An 18,024-nucleotide genomic window follows, 5' to 3' on the forward strand; every position below is an offset into this window, starting at 1 on the left:
CTGTTGTAGGAGCACACATCTCTTCTGCTGCACTTTTAATAATTACATATCAAAGTTTATTTACAGTATATAGATGTATGTAGGTTAGGCATGTTTACTTTAAAAGCATCAGAGTATTAGAACAATTTTAAGTGTACATTTTGTCCAAACGAGGTTACAGTTTGCAAAGGGTGAAGCCTTACAATCTTCTTCTCATCTTTTTCATAATTATGTGTTTGTCGTGTCATCGTCATGCTTCACCTGCACTACAGAGACAGTGGCAGTCTCAGGTTTACATACAGTGTAAAAAAAACTCCTCATGGTTGGAGTAAGGTAATAATTTGGTTTTCAACATCTGTGTAAGTATTTAACATATCAGGAACAGAATTTTTCATGTGCCATTTTTAAATTTTTGTGTTTTTGCTGATGTTCAGTGTATTATTGTTCATATGCTGAGTTCTTGAAGTTAGAGCTGTAGTGAAAGTATCTGGGCTGGTTCCAGTAGTCGACAGACACAAGGGCTGTTGGTCCTTCAGATAGCTGTTCCCCTGGAGGGAGCAGCACAGGGATATTGAACTTTTATTTATAATTGATGATTCTAAAAATGTTTAATAGTTCATGTGTGATTGTTTAATATTAGTGCAAAATCGCTTTTTTACCGTCAAAATGTTTATAACTCAATTTTATTAACCAGCAGTCTTTAGCTCAGGTACATTTTACACCTGTCTTCACATGTTTTTTTCTTTTGCTTCTAACAGGAGTTTTATGTTTAATGTCTTCACAACACTTTACAGTGTTCTGCAAAAGAGCTGAATTATGCCATTTTAAATGTAAAACTTTATATACTACAGTTGGGGATGTGTTAAACGGATTTGTTCAATGCAACTTTTTTCTTTTCTTTTTTTTTTGAAAAATACAAATTTGATGCGGTGTGTCATTGTGTCTTCAATCATCTGTAGAGTCCTGTTCTTGGTAATATGAGGGGTTTTCACAGAACCACAGAATAGTGAAGAGAAAAAACACCCTTATTTTTTTTTCTTTATTGTAGTTTACAAAAACAACATAAATACACAAGCGGCTGTATGATATTGCTGTTTTTGGATGTGCAGATGAACCAGAGGGGCAGGCAGAAGAACAGACAGCACTGGGACATGCTCCGCCCCTCCGACACTCACACCAACTGTAGTTTACATATAATCAAGTAAAATCCACGACAAATTAAAGAAACTAAATAAAACACTGATATAAAACCTGATTGTGAAAGATGAGAAAGACGAGAACGACCAATTTACAGAGTCTGTGGCCTTCTTAAGCTTTCCCCAAACCCACTGCTATCAAAGCAATATATAAGAGTTTTTATATCTATATTATAAGCATTTTGATCAAGATCCATTCACACAGTCACCAAGCTTGTAGTGTGTCCAAACTTGGTTATACTCCCCTTTAAATTCAAAGTTGACAGATACGCACACCCAAGCTACAATCATCAAGCTGTTTCCTAACATCTTCATTTTACAGTGAAAATGCTTCAGACTAAACAAGGCGGGAGGCAATGACACCAATGGGAATGATAAACTTGGTATTAAAGATCCTTCCTGTGGCAAAAGTAGACTGGGGAAAATGGCAAACCCTCCTCCAAGAATTCCTATAAATATGCCAATATTGCTACATAAAAACATATGTACATTAAAATAAAGGGATTACAACACTGGGAATAGCCTCTGTGACTGGTGATATAGGAGGGCTGTTGTCAGATAATAAAAAGCAGCTTTCTCTACTGTTTTGGTCAACTCCTGGGGCTACTGGGCGGATTACAGTCAGGATTATGGGTACAACTCAAAAGGGGGGGGAGAGGGTGGAGGGGGCCTAAAACTAGCATTGTCCAAATGTTGTTGTGAAAAGGCGGTTCACTGCGGGATGGTGGCACAGCCGAAAGTCTCCTGGGAGGCGTACACCATGTAGAGGAAGCCGTCCTGGTCACGCTCGCGTTCATACACCTCAGAGATGGCCGCGGACACAGACACCATGCTGTGGCCATTCACAAGCAAAAAGAATGCCTGGTTTGAGTTTAGCTGGAGGCGCCTCCTAGTGGTCAACAAGCACAAAGACATAAAGGAATCAGAAAGTGCAAGACAGTCTTTTAAAAGGTCCTATATTACGCAGAGTTGGCTGTTGTGAGTTTTTAGTCATTTTATAATGTTGTTACCTCCTCAAAAAGATACTTGGAGTTGTGTTTTGTTTGAATAACCCTTTAATATTACTCCATTTACATTTCTCAAGCTAAAGATGCTTTGTTCCACCCTGTGATATCATGTGGTGGTAGTTTTCAAGTTAGCAGCTACATTTTACCTTTAGTTCAGTAGAGATGGGACAATTTTTGCCCTGGAATTACTAAACGATTCTAGTGAAGGTGCATTGAGTTTAAAAACAGTCGAGCACTTCCTGTATTACCACATGACATCACAATCCAAATGAATTTCCCTCGGGATCAACAAAGTATCTCTCTCACGCTCTCTCACAAGCTGCAACAAAGAGTTATCTGTTTGAGAGAAGAACTCAGCCTAACTATGCAGGGTGTGAATGAACCAAAACACAACTCCAGGTATGTTTTAAATGAGGAAACAACATTATAACATAGATCACAAAATAAAACTGCAATATAGGCCATTTAAATGCAAGATTTCAGATCATGCATTACATTGATGTTGCTCTTTTAGGACATGAACAGAAATATATTTTGACCTTGAATATGAAAGAAATAATGACTTACCTTATTACATTTCACATAAACTGTAATTTCAAACATGTATTTCATTATATAAAGAGATTTACCTAATGATCTTGATGAGTTCACTCATGTTAACGTGATCTGGCACCAGGAACTTGGTCTTGTCCAGGATGGGCAGCTGCTTCTCTCCTTTATACCGTTCAATGATGACCTGCAGAGGGACACATTAAGAAGGTCTGGTTTGAATAAAAGAACACAGACTGCAACACTGTTCTGCCTCATGTTTGAAGTCAATCTGCAATGACTAATCAGAATAATCAACTTGTAATGAAAATATTAAAATAAAATCGTAGAGTGAGTGCATCAGTGGCTCCATGTGATATACATTATGCTTCAACAGTAAGAGGCTGATCTTTTATTTTAAAATATTACTGTATATTGATAAAAATAATAGATGGACTAGTCAACTAATAAAAATAAATTAAATAAAAATGCTGACTTTTGAACTTATAAAATAATAATTGTTAGAAGAAGGACGATGGGGTCTCCTACTGCAGTGGATTATTGCATTACATGTAACTATACACCAATAACCTTGATTAAACCCAAGTACTGATGCAAAACGATGACAGATTACATCAAAATAAACTGTAGTGACACTAAATAATGTAAATGAATGAACACATAAATACACCAACATTACAAAAGAAGAATTAGCCATAGTTATTACAACCAGACAACATAATAGCTCCCAGTATTAGAGCTGCCCTTTTCCCCCTCCCCCCGTGTACTGCCTCATAGACTCAGGTTACATTGACACTGTGCATCTGCCCCATTCCTCTGTGCCCAGGGAATGACATGGCACATCAGCCACAGGGCAACAGACACTAAGCTCACAGTGCACGTTTCTACTGTCACCAGATGGACAATGGACGATGTGTTTACATGTTGCTAGGCAGTGATGGAAGATAATGAAGTACAAAAGTAAAAATACAAATTTTAGGTATCTGTACTGTATTTAAGTACATTTTACAGTGGACACTTTTAACTTTTACTTCACTACATTTGAGAATATGTATCTGTACTTTCTACTCCACTACATTTTAGATCTGGACTGAAAAGTAAAAAGTACTTTTCTTTATGGTTTGAGGCCTGCTATGTTTTAAACAAATTTAATTAGAGTTAACGTCCTAACTTCTGGCTAACCAAATAAACAAAAACAGATAGAAATATTAAGAAATCAACTTAATCACTTAAAATCTTAAAATATGCTAAATTCTTTATCAAAATCATTACCTTTCATCCTTTATTTGTTCAAAAATCTCGCAAAATACTTTTACTTTTTACTCTTTAAGTAGATCTTTTCATGTGATACTTTTACTTTTACTTGACTAACTTTTTACCTTTGTACCTGTACTTTTACTTAAGTAACAAAATTGAGTACTTCATCCACCACTGTTGCTAGGAGACATTCGCCTAAACCCAAGGCACACCTGATGCAAACACTGCTAAAGGCTCAGTACCATCTTTTCCGACGCTGAGCTAATTTGCATACAAACGGCTGTATTTTTTTTTTTGAGTCACATTCAATCGTCTAATCTTTTATGCATCAACAGGAAATATGGTTACGACCGCATCCACCCTGGCTTCCTGTGTGCCGCATTGCTCATAAACTCAAACTACTTAAAGGAGACTCAAAACCACTGCAGAGACACTGTGCTGGGTTTGGTCTATAATAATGTGATTTGAACTTACAGGAATCTTGTTTGGGTGCTGCTCCCGAATCAGTCTGACATCTTCTACTCTTTGTTCTGTGGGGGGAAAAAACATTATTAATCATTGTAAGTGCTTAAAACCTGTAGAAAACTGCTCATTATTTATAGACCTGTCACAATAACAACATTTGGAGTGCGTAAAATTGCTACAGATAAACATTAACATAAATATTAAAGGTCATTGCACTGTCTATAATGTTCCACAGTATGACTTTAAACTGTTCTTCCTTACACTTTTTTCAATTACAGGTGGTTTTACTGCTCAAAAATACCTAGAAAAACAAGTAGGGATGTAACAATAACCAAAATATCGTGATATCATATTGTCAAAAGTCTCACAATAATATTGAGAGCTGCCACAATATATCAAATTATAGGTTCCTTTGCTTAAATGAATTGTTCTTCAGTAGGAACAGCTTATAAACATTGGGAACTACATGTCCCATGATTCATTCAACATGAAGAAATGTATTTTTTACTTGAATTCTTGAGATTCTGACAGTAATCATTTGCACCAAAATCTTGTCAAGGTATTTTAAAAGCAAAAAGTGTCCTAAAAGTGACAATATATTAATGAGAGATTTGGATATCGTTACATCCCTAAAAACAAGCATTCTGACTGTGAGCGGTTTCCTCTCCACAGATCTGACCTGTAAATTGATCTGGTTTGATCTCCATGAAGATAGAAAGGTTTAATGCCATACTGTGAAACATTCCAGACTAAGCAATCACATCTCAACGGAGAAAAGCATTTGACAGACCCTCCACCAGAAAAATTACACAATGCACCTTTAAGCCCCAAAATATACTGTTCTGTATCTGTATCTTTCATAAATGGAACGATAAGTCAGTACAGTAATTATTGTGACAGGCTTAATTATCTGTTATATTATCTTGCCAACTGATATTTTTAGTTCATCATAACTTCAAAGGCAAGGAGCATAAACAATGCAAATACACAGTAATTGACTAAAGATTAACAACACTGGGCACATTGGCATCAAGCTTATTACAAACAAATGTATGTAAAGCAGCTGAATGTAAATGCTGAGTTTCTATATGAACTCCACTGTTGTGGGCATGAAGATGGCATCAGGTTAAACAGGTTTGTGGCAGTGTGACCTAGTGAGCAGATATTACAGCTCTAAAAACTCAAACTGAAAACAACACAGTCGGAAAACAAAGAGTACTTAGAGGAATAAACTGGTGTAATCATAATGAGCTTTCCCAAAACCACTTCTTGTGCAAGTGCACTGGCTGAAGTATATTTGTATTACTATATTTCAATATTTTTTAACTTGCTCACATACATTTGTATAATTATTCCATATTTGATACCAGTCTCTTGCAATTTTTGCTTCTTATCTGAATTTATTATTATAACTTCTATTTTTCGCTTTGTTATTATATTATATTGTGATGTGTGAGCTACTGTGCCCAAATAATTTCCCTTGTGGATCAATAAAGTTTGTCAAAGTTGAATATTAAGTGTGAATTATGAAAAAATAGATGCACCCAACATACAATTGTTTTGCAAGTCTACATTCTTTTAGCAGAAAATGAAATGTTTTAACTACTGTGTAATAAAAAAAAAAAAAAAAGTATTGTTAAGACATATTACAGCACAACTGCCTGATCATTTAAAATGGGTGTTACATAAAATAATGTTGTTTCTAATATTGAGCAACAACAAAACTATTTTGTGAAAGTAAGTATTTTCCACAAATTTGTAATTTATTTCACTGACCCCTCTTTGCACTTCTCCTTCAAGGTTAAAAGAGTTCAACTGCAAAAACAGATGTCACAGTTGTGACAAATTACCTAAATATAGTATTTTTCTTTTTGTTATCATCTTCTATAGACAATGAAAACAATTTTAGTAGATTTAGAAAAGGAGGGATGGGTTCATATTTCCATTTTGATAGCAGTAAAATATGTGTGGCTTTTGAAAACAATACTATACAAAGAGTAAACTAGGAGATAATTAAAATTTTGAAAAAAGTCATTGGAAGCTCATAAATTATCCCCTAAATGCGACCTGGTTTAGTGTTGGTTCAGACCTAGTTTAGTCCTGGTTTAGAGCTGGTTTAGTCCCTGGTTTAGACCTGGTTCAGTCCCTGGTTCAATCCGTTGTTTAGGCCCTGTCTTAAGTCCTGATTCTGTCCTGGTTCAGTTCCTGGACTAGTCCTGGTTTAATCGGTGCAACTCCTTACTGTGACTAAACAAAATCAACATCTTCTGGTGCATAGTCAATCACACGGTTTGTCTTTGGCCCTGTCGTTCAAGGTGGAGTATGTACGGCCTGTGACACAGACAAAGGGATAAACAGCCTCTGAGTCACTCAGTTTTAAATAATTTACTAAAAGAAGGAAGCACACAGTCATTACCAAACACTAGGAATTTCTTAGTGCGTTTTAAAAAGGGGAATTAGTCAGCAGTTGAATCCATCTAAGTGTTTGGGTATATTCCAGTTTGTTCATTTTGATGAGACAGCGGACGTATTGTTCTGAGCCTGGTTTAGGGAAATACGCTTATAAAAGGATTGACTTCTGTTTATCCAATTTACAACATAGATTAAAAAATGAGTGAAGTTGACAAAGTTAAAGTGGGCCAGTAAACAATGTATAAACAAATTTCATATCAAAATAGTTCACATGTTACAGACTTAGTAACCACTTTAAAAGCTTGCCAGACTAGTAGAGTGTTTTTGTCCAGATTCAGCCATGTCATCTTCATATTTTGGGGTTTTCTTTGGCGCAGTGGTCCTATAGGCCTCAGAGCACGTGGTGATATGTTTCTTTTTCTCTGAACTTGTTCTCACGTGCACAAGTTGTGTAAGAATGTTTTAACCAATAGGAGTTCACTGTACCGGAAGTTTATGAACTCGTCTTTTGGCAAAAACGAAACGTCTTGTAACCTCGAGACAAAACAAAAAGGAAACTAAACTATACACGTGTGTTGTTGAATAAGTTATTTCAAAGTTATATTAAAATTTTAATAGACCTGCTAGGCTACATAAGATACAGGCTTAGTGTATGTATAGAGCTACAAATCTGTAATGTAACTTAATGGACAAAATAAGACTGTGACATGGCGAATTGGGACAGTCAGGAGCTCAGAGTAACGCTTTTGTGACCCTCTTTAAACCCGTCCAACTGCCCCATCCCCCAATCCTGCAGCTCTCCTCTGCATTTCGACACCACTTTGTTTTCCTCTGGCTCTGATGGCCTACAAACACAACTGCAAACCTTACAAGCGAATATATTTAGTTCAGACAACAGCATGCGCCATTACGCGTAAACGTGTGTTCGTGGCCTGCTACAAGATGAATCTGAACAAATAAAATAAATAATAAAATGACAATAACAATAAAGCTTGGATCCAGAGTAGGGTATATTTTTGGATAGGCTACTCTGGCACAGGCACAGACCTTTGTTTATGTAACCAGGCCTACTGTACTGATTCGTACTTTGTAAAATATACATGATTTATTTAACCATGGCGGTAATTTAGCGAGAGAAAAACATATAAGCTCGCGCGTCAGGCCACCAGCTCGTCTAGATCGCCATCGGGGTTGTTTTGCTTGCCTAGAAATGTCATCATCGCGATTGTTAACATAAAAATATAAAAGATTAAAGTATGCTGACTAGAGCTTTAATGTGCGCAAAACACTCACCGTACGTCCTTCTTTGTTTGAAGGTTTTCTCTGAAGGCATATTGCGTCAAAGTCAGCTGGCAGTAGGCTAAGTAAAAACTGAGGTAGCAATGATATCAAATAATAAAACTATGTAAAATGTAAAAAATACAAAATCTTAAACGCATAAAAAGTAGGTTTACGTGGATTTGCTGTGCGGTTGGTTCGCTTTAAAAGTCTCGGGCCTAGTTTAGCTGTGGCTTCTGTGTCGTCGCTTCCTTCAAACTGGCTGTGTTTTTATCTGAGCGACTCCAGCAAAACAAACCAGTCAGCTGACCCGTGATGTCACCGCGCCTATCTGCCCCATCTGCCCCCCAAAGGCACAAAAGAGCCACTTTGGCACGTTTTATTTTATGTTGTGTGGTAAAAAGAAGATTCGGATTTATTTTGTGTATGCGTCAAAAGAAATAGATAAAAACTAAACAAAGCGTGATGATTCAAATTAGACATTAAAGGTCCTATACTGCGCAAAATTGACTCTTGTGAGCTTTAAGACATTGTACCTTATCAAAAACAAACCTGGAGTTGTGTTTTATTTCATTCGCACGTGTTTGAGTAATCCTTTTTTATTAGTTTGTCCACATCTCCAAAGCTCTAAATGCTCTGGTCCACCTTGTGATGTCATGAAGCGCTAGTTTTGAAGATAATAACTCGGCTACTTTCTTACCTTTTGCTCAGTAGAGATTGACAATTCCAGGACTGAAATCATCCAGTAATTTAGTAAAGGTGTATGGAGCACTTTCTGTATTACCGCATGATATCAAAGGTGAAACTGTTTTGTTTGAGAGATCCCAGCCTAAATATCCTGAGTTTTTATGTTAAACATGTGTGAATAAAACAAAACAACTCCTGTAAGTAGGCCTATGTGATAAGGAAACTACATTATAACAGATCAGATGTGCAATAGGTCAATGGTGACAGTAGATTCTAGATTACAGTTGTGATAGCTTGTCTGTTAGTTAGGTAAAACCCAATTCGTTTTTTGTTTCCATTTGTTGATTTTTATTTTAAATATCATTAGCTCACGTTTCTCAAAACACAGTTCTTTCTGCTAACCCTAACTAAATAAAGAACATTCCTTCTAAAAATAGGCTAAAGGCCCATGTTCAGCTGCCCTGCATGCTGCTTCCATGCCCTTAGACCGGACCTTTACCACCACTGCTGCAGGGGCAAAGCTCTCTTCAATAAAGAGCTCACCCTTGACACGATTTAGTGTGACACGACAGACATAACCAAAGGGGAGCTCCCACATATGCCTTTAATCATAACCAACAGCATCACTATGTTTTCCTGCTGTTAACGTTTGAGTTGATTCGAAATAGAACATAGAAATATTAAGTTTAAATATTTCACAAAATTGATATGTGAGCTCAAAGCCATGTTATCATGCTGTTACACCATCAAAAACATACACAGAGTTGTATTTTGTTTCATTCACATGTGTTTGAGTAATCCTGTATTATTAGTCAGTCTACATCTTGAAACCACAAAATGATCTGTTCCACCTTATGATGTCATGAAACTGTAGTTTTCTAATGAACAGCTGCCTTTTACCTTTTGTTCAGTAGAGATTTCTAGAATTTCTAGTGCGAAATTATCCAAATGATGCCAGTGAAGGTGTTTGGAGATCAAAAACCCAGTGAAAAGGGGCAGCTGTTAACTTGAAAACCACTTCGAGATATCACAAGGTGGAACAGAGCATTTTGATCTTTAGAGATGCAGCCAACCCAATAATCCAGGATTACACCAACATGTGTTAAGTGAAACTAAAACACAATTCCTGGTATGTTTTTGTTGAGGTAGCAGCACTTTAACATGGCTTAAAGCGCACTCGATTCAATATTGCGAAAAAAAAAAAAAAAAAAAAAAAAAAAAAAGGAAGGTGAATAAAAGGAACCTCAAAATGATTTGTCATTGTCATAGAAAAGCATTTTAAGATGTGATTATTAGTTTAGGCCAGCAGATGGAGCTATTGTATCTGTGGATGTCAGTTTCATCAACTCGGGGCTTTTTATGCTTCAACCCTTACGTAGAAGAAAAGGCAAATTCAATTTGTCAAATGGACTCAAGTTTATTTTTGGTCGAATACGTTTCGCAGCTCATCCAAGCTGCTTCTTCAGTTTTGGTCAGATGCTGGAGGACACTGCCTCATATCTGTCTGAAGGGAGGAGCTAACTACAATGAAACTACTCTGAAACTAACACACCTACTTATTTACAGTTTCTGTTTGTCAGCTAGGCCTACTGAACTGCACTGAGTGTGGGTCCTAATATGACCCATAACTGCAGATAGACACATGTCATCTTGATGTTCATAGAGTACACTGTAGTGTCATGGCCACAACCATGTTACACTGCAGTATCCAGAATAGTCAATATGGACTTGGGGGGCTGCAAAACAGCTCACTCTTCAAGAAACGTATGCAGTGATTTTTGTAGACTGTTTGTCCAAGTCAGAACAACCCCGAAGTTCAAACTGGGCATCAGAATGGAGACGAAATTTGATTCATTTGCCGATGAATGTGGCATGATTATTGGCTCCAGGCTGCGGGCTGAACTGAGTGGGACTATATCTGTTGTTGAACGCTTCATGCACCCTGCAGCCCTCTTAAGAAATTATGGAGATTTCTAAAAAATAATAAAAATATCCAGGGACCAGAGCAGAGGTCAAACGAGAATAGCTGGCTCTTGAATGGGTTAAGAGAAAGAGAAAAAGTGTATTTGCATTTCTATAGGCCATGCTGCAGGTCTCTACTGCCCACACTACAGTTATCGAGCATCGCTCACTATGAACTCTCTCCAATCAGTTTAATCGGGGTCAATCACCGTTTCTCAATCTCTCATGTTCTTTGCCATCAACAGCTGCTTTGAACCGCCACTTCGACTCGCTCCATTAAACTGCGCGTTAATCAACAGTGTAAATGTATGTATTTAGCCCGCTTTAATGCGAAACCCACGTGAGAAGCACACAGTAGCCCCCCCAATGAGAATACTGTGTGGCGTTTGTCCCCATGTGTCTTTGCGCTCGAGCTCGTCCGGGTGTGCACTTTCTTAGCCCAGTGCGTCTCGTGCGTAAAACCAAGCATCCAATACTTGAGCATCACCGCGGAAGCTTCACATGAGATGGCAAGGCTGTGTGCACACCTTAGAGTCTGGGGACACCCGGGACAGTAAATCAAATATTTGTCGTCAATGTTCTGAATCTGAACCCCTCCCATACGCGCGCGCCCAGGCTCCAACGTGCCCTCGCGCGCTCCTTGTGCTCATTACGCGCCGGTGTTGTGATTTCGCGGCGCGCCAGGAGGCTCCACAAGTGCCGAGGCGCTCTCAATCAATCTACAGATGGGTGAAGTGGTAATCCGTGCGATATGAAATGTTGACACTGTTACATGTTATTATAGAAGTGTGGTCGATAACAATAACAGGTGAGGGATATGAGAGGGCCAAAGGTGGAGGCTTGCGGCCACTGGGGTGTATGTGGAGTTCCAAAAGAAGTAGTCTTGTAGAAAATATGGCATGGAAAACTGTTTGCCCCTTGATCTAAAAGAAAATACACGAATTAAAATAAAATCTCGAGGTCAGATACGGAAGAGAAGAGTAGCGTCTTTCTTTGATTGAAGCTCCACTGGACCAAACGTAGCCACATTCTCGTTCATTATCAAGCTGCAAATCAGAACCAAACATTTGTGCACAAAATGTCCTCAGACAGAACCACGCTCACCAAACCAAACGAGCCCTTTCTTTTTGTCACTGGAATCATTTGCCAACAGTGACTCAAACTTACCCAGGATTTCACATGTTCAAAAAGAAATTGATGTTGCTTAAACAAGTTTTGCACATTCGTGATTGTGAATTTGAATGATATAGGTGCCTCTGAAATATTTTGGGGCCTAAGAGAGGGGGAAGAGTGTGTGTGTGTAATATGAGATTGGACAATTTTACAGTTCTCTTGCATGAATGATGTGGCCATGTGAGTAGATGTTCCACTTTTGATTGGTCTATTTACACAACATTCTGTATTCATATATTTATTTCAATAACAACAATCTGCCCGGAGACTACAGGTAGAATGGTGCTATAACCTGGCACCATCATATTTAATCTCACTTTTCTAGATTAATCTCTCATTCTGTGCTTTCCCTCAACAGATCGAAGAATACCATGCAATTTGTGACAGCCTTGTGCCTGATGGTTGGTGAGGGTTAAATCAGGAAGGACATCTGTTGTTAAAAGGTACAAGGAAGAACTGTTTTGTGTTCTTATCCAAGCACCCAAAACTTTAGAAAATTGAGTTAACTAAAGAAAATGTTTGCAAGTTTACGTAAGATAAACAAACAAGCAAAAAGATGTTACACGTTTCATGGCGCAGGAGTTTTTTTTCCTTTTTTTATGTCAGAAAATGTTAATCATTTTCTTCTCTATTATAACTATAATAACCTGGAAATGTCAGAGTAATTACACAGTGGCAAATGCTAGTTTTCTATTGGGCCAAAAGATAAAAACTGAACTGTAACAAGGCTGTTCAGAAGTGTGGCTCCTGTCATTCAGTTTTGTCTTTATATTTCAGCAAAACAACAATAGAAAGGCTAATGATTTTTACTGTGGCATTTACAAAAGTATGTATAACATGATATTGACTACATTAAAGACCATGAACCCAATTTCTTTTCATCTATTGAGCAAAATTTGTCACCCCAGTACAGTACTGTGTAAGCAGCTCTCGAAGGTCAAAATAAGTACTCTCTGAATCCAGTTGTATAGAAGTTTATTAGGGTTTTATTGAGTGATAAAGAAGTGCACTGTTAGCATAGGTGTAGTAAGAATTACTCAAATTGCAAACTCTGCTTTGGCCTCTGAAAGTTGTGAGAAGTGTTTATAAACTCATCACAGTGAATAGTCAGGATGTTTAGAATGTATAAGGTAAGTGAAGAATAACTTTGGGCCACTGCAAACAAAAAATACTAGTTGTGTTTTTCAGGTTTTCAAGACAGTAAAAAAACATCTTTAAGAACAGATGTTCTTTATATGTAGATTCTTGAAAGACCTATTGTGCTGAGAGAGACTTCTGATTTACACAAAAATGAAGATGGCACCAATTTTGTAACAGCTCCTTTAATGAAGTCTGGGCTGAGAAGATGCTAGTCACTGTACGGACTATCATGTTGACTAATTTGAGTGTAGAAAATAATGAAGAAGCCAACAGAAAGATGAGAGGTGGCTTGTAAATGATCTCTGGCTGAAATAAAGTGGATCATGCCAATTACACAGTAGCTCTTTAACCCACGGCCTGCTGAACAGCCCAGAGTACAGCAGGTTAATGGATGCTAATAATGAAGCTAAAAGCCCTCAGAGTCTGTACTATCTACTATGGCAAATCCACCAAGGCCATTTTCATTAAGGCCTTCTGCCTACAATCTGAAGATAAACTAATAGCGCCTTATATATAAACCACACACTGAACAGCATAGAGCAACATGTTTTAAACGAATTGAAATATATATAAAAATAATCACATTAATGTATGCTACTGTAATATGATATTGGCAATTTCTTGAAACATTTTACCAAAACATTTAACAAAACCTGTGCCAAAGAGAGTAGCAAACCAAACATATCTGCTATATCAGTTTGTGTAAATACTATATCCAACTATGTTTAGACATTAGTATGCTGGAGATATGTACATTAGTCCTTTTGGTAAAGCAATAAACAAATGTGGCTATTTTATTCAGACATTATGTGACAGTTTTAGGCTCTTTTGACAGATTTTGTTCAAATTTGTCCAATATTACAGTTGCACATAACAAAACTACCCATTATATTCCCATTTCTCCCACATATGTTTTAGTGCATCTCTGTTAAACATGTCGGCGTGTGTTATTGAGAGGCTGCTCTGCGACAGGAAACACTCAGGATCGTGGCCTTTTCTGGATCACATTGGTTGTGCTGTTGCCAGGACAACGGCAATTAGAAAAGACCGGGTTACCGTAGCAACCAAGGTCAGGAAGAAGGCTTCGGGTTTACCTGATTGTTAGCAGTACAACAGATGCTACATATTTGTTATTGTGCTCAGAAGCATCAGGTGAATTACATGTAAGTGGTAAGTGCAGCTTCATCATTCTGTGTGGCCATTTTCCAAGTAAAACTGGGACAGGCATGTAATGGCGGAAATACATGGGTGAGTTTGCTTTTAATTCAAAAAGGTACCACAATATTCACGTTAAATTAGGAGTATGAGCAGTATAGAGTGCTGTTGTAGAATACTGTAATGACACTGGTTTGTAATAGCCTGTTTGAGTTTCACCTTGGGGAAAATGAAGCCACTTAATTGAATTGGGGGAAATCTGATTGGTAAAATTGGTAATATTGTCAGGGCATATTGAAATTCAGCTGTGTGTGTGTGTGTTTTACATCTTCTTTTTTCATATTAACACACTGAAAGAAGAAAAATAGAAAATCCATTTGTATGCCTATAATAATAATAATACAACACAGTACACTAGTGGTTTCAAAATGGTGGGAGCCATAAGCAGTGAGAATAATTTGAGTAATTTGTTTTAGAGGTGGACTAATATGGATTTTTTCATGGATGATTCTGATAGTTTGGAAACCAGAGTGGTCGATATTTTTGATAATTTTCCCCCAAATAACAAACGAATTCGAAATGGCAACAAACTAGTATTCCCAGCCCTATTTCACAACAAACCCATTACAGAGCGGTGGAGTTACATTTTCAGCAGTGCCCTCTTTGACTGGTCTATGGCAAAAACGCTCAAATAAAGTCCAAGTCGTCAGCTGAACCAACATATCAGCCCATGGAGGAGATTTAAAACAGACAGCAGACACCCTAAAAAAACAAAAAAATGCAAAAATGTAAGAGCGTATTTGAACCAATACATGACCTATATTATGCCAGATGAAGAATAAAAAATAAACCTTGGTATTGGCTATTGTAATAGTTGTAATAGTTATTTTCAAATAGTCAGTGATTAATTTTTCCATGGGACAAATAGTCAAACGATTATTCCTATTGTAACCTGCATTTAGACTTTTTATATACATTATCAAACAAATAAAAGGTTGAAAAACTGTGAAAAAAATCTTGCTTTTTTGCCACTTATTTTGAATTTATTATTACCATTTATATTGTTGCTCTTTGTTATTGTATTATATTGTGACGTGTGAGTTACTGTGTCCAAATAATTTCTCTTGTGGATCAGTAAATTTTGTCAAAGTCTAAGTGAAGGCTTCTGAATAGAGAATGTTAATGAACTATCAAAATTCTTTCTTTATTAAAACTTTTTATTACTGTTCTTGTCATAAAAAAGGTATTTTCATATATTGTCATTGAGTTTTTTAAACATAGTTTTTCTTTTAGTCATCACTATTAGCCGATTCATCACTGGCGCCCTATGTGAACTGTATATCCAGGTTAATATTCTTTATCACATCCCGAGCAGTCTAAAATCACTAGACAATATCACAATACACTCAAATGAGGCTGAGGCTGAAACATATCCTTAAGACTGATGAAAACCACAGTAAAGTGAGGTACAATTGTGCTCAGCCTTTAAAACTGGAACCCTGTGAGAGGTAGTCAGTTTGAATAGTGAATAGTACAATAGTAGTACCTTTAAATATAATAAAAACCTGCATGCTTTCAACCACGTGAACTGTAATTGGCTATGAAAGGTATAAACCCCTTCACCCTTACATACAACTGACCTATGGTTTTAAGAATATGAAATAGGCATGTCTCAAAGCTGTCAAATGCTTTCCCCATAAAACACCTTACAGAATAATACAAATGAGCAACAAGTGTAAGTATCTTGTCTTAAAGATGCACTATTCTCTTGTTATTTTTGCTACTTATTTTGAATTTATTATTACAATTTATATTGTTGCTCTTTGTTATTATATTTATTGTGATGTGTGAGTTACTGTATCCAAAATAATTTCCCTTGTGGATCAATAAAGTTTGTCTAAGTTTAAGTCTATGCAGCTTGTCTGGTAAAGGGTCCATCACGTGCTTGTCTACATGGAGATGTGCCTAAAATGTTCCACAGTATCGCCATAAAGTTATGAATCTCGATGGAGACTTGCAAACAAAATGACAGGTTAGATTTATGAGGAGGTGACCCCACTCATGATACAAATGGATGTTTAAAGATAATTTTTAGCAATAAATAACACCTGTATTTGAAAAAAATGCAAGACAAATTAGTTTAGTATCAAACAGTGGATAATTTAAACCAAATCATTAACATCTCCATGGAGACCTCCTCCCGAAAAGTTACTATGTGCATCTTTAAGTATACATGCTTCTGAAGGTTTGGGAATAGGCCTGTCACAATAATTATATCAAGTTATTGTATAATATATGAAAAATGGAACAAGCTAGTGGGGATTGTGTTGGTAAGTTTTTGTAAGACCGGAGCAGCTGAGGTTTGAATGAGTAATTTCTATGACTTTCTATAGATACAAACTAATTAGCATTTCATTGTTCTTATTCATAGTTTATGTTTTCTTTTATAATATTGTATATTTAGAAGAGTTTTTGAGGAGATAACCCTGCTTTAGGTTTACTGTGTCAGTTTCAATATTAGTATATATCTATTATTTATCTAGATCTGTCAATCATAATCAATATATATACCATTTATCTATTTCTATGTCTATCATTTATCTGTCTTTTTGTCTGACTGACAATCTATTAATTATTTGTCTATCTCTATATATCATTTATCTACCTCTATCAATTTATCTATCATTTTTCTATCTCTATATATCTATCATCTATTATTTATCTATCTGTACCATTTATCTATCCCTATATATCTATCATTTAATTGTCAATCATTTATCTATCTCTATATCTCTATTATCTATCTCTCTCTACCATTATCTATCAATTATTTATCTATCAATCATCTATCAATAATCTATCCATCTACCAATCATTTATCTATATATCTATCATTTATCTCTATCTATCTCTATATATTTATCATTCATCTATCTATCAATCTATCAGTCTTTTCTTTAGCAAATATATCACACTTCAAAATGTGTTATCGTGGCAGGCCTATTTGGAAACACTTTTTTGATAAAGAGGAAGAGAATATATATTTTTTGTAACGCATCGCCTAGTTAAAATAGGCTTCTACATTGGTGCGTTACAGCATTGGATAAAAGGTTTTTCTATAGGAGCTGTTTGACAATAGGGTCTTGTAGATGTAGGTCTGGCAGTTTGCGCCATGCTCTTCCTGTAATTAGCCGATTATCCCAGCATGTTGTCAACTCCAGCTTACACAAACACCATTATAACTGCACTGACATAACACGGCCTCCTTAAGCCTCGATCTACCAGATAGTATTTACTTAATGAAATACAAGGCTACACAGCTGCACAGCCACTCTCCTCTTCTCCTCACATCTCCTGTTGTGTCCCCTCCTGTAAAACAGCTATGACAATTATTCCATCTTTCAGTTTTCTTTTTGTTGTTTTACCCCTATGCTTTAAAGCCTGCTATAACCGGCGGGGCAAGAGTACACTTAATCCTCCCAGCACCTGCCTCCCACACTGCCCCGACCCCTCACAGCCCCCCTCCCACCATCTCTGGCTGTATAATGCATGTTCACCTATTCGTTGATCTATTAGCACCTTTTGGGGTGTTACTTACATTTGCATATTTGTTGAAATGTGTTTGAGATGACACATCGTGGTGGAACAGATGTCCAGTGGTTGTAGTGTTCACAACAGATGGACCTTATGTGTAAAACAGTCCCATTATGGATTGATATTGTGTCACAGCAGAGAGGTGGGATGGCAGATGTAATGTGATTGAA

The 18,024-nt window shown here is 36.8% G+C and overlaps 1 protein-coding gene across 1 annotated transcript; it reads right to left on the reverse strand.

The window, feature by feature from the left end:
- Nucleotides 1–1,004: 1,004 nt before the first annotated feature.
- On the reverse strand, nucleotides 1,005–8,410 carry map1lc3b (microtubule-associated protein 1 light chain 3 beta). The gene is made up of 4 exons (XM_020934824.2): nucleotides 8,159–8,410; nucleotides 4,463–4,518; nucleotides 2,812–2,918; nucleotides 1,005–2,064 (listed from the first exon to the last, which is right to left on the reverse strand). The coding sequence occupies exons 1-4, from the start codon at nucleotides 8,196–8,198 to the stop codon at nucleotides 1,887–1,889; spliced, it is 381 nt and encodes a 126-aa protein (XP_020790483.1). The 5' UTR covers nucleotides 8,199–8,410; the 3' UTR covers nucleotides 1,005–1,886.
- Nucleotides 8,411–18,024: the final 9,614 nt, after the last annotated feature.

The sequence above is a fragment of the Boleophthalmus pectinirostris genome, unplaced genomic scaffold (assembly GCF_026225935.1).
Source record: "Boleophthalmus pectinirostris isolate CB_2022bp ecotype Guang Dong unplaced genomic scaffold, ASM2622593v1 HiC_scaffold_2, whole genome shotgun sequence".
In the NCBI taxonomy this organism is placed as follows: Eukaryota; Metazoa; Chordata; class Actinopteri; order Gobiiformes; family Gobiidae; genus Boleophthalmus; species Boleophthalmus pectinirostris.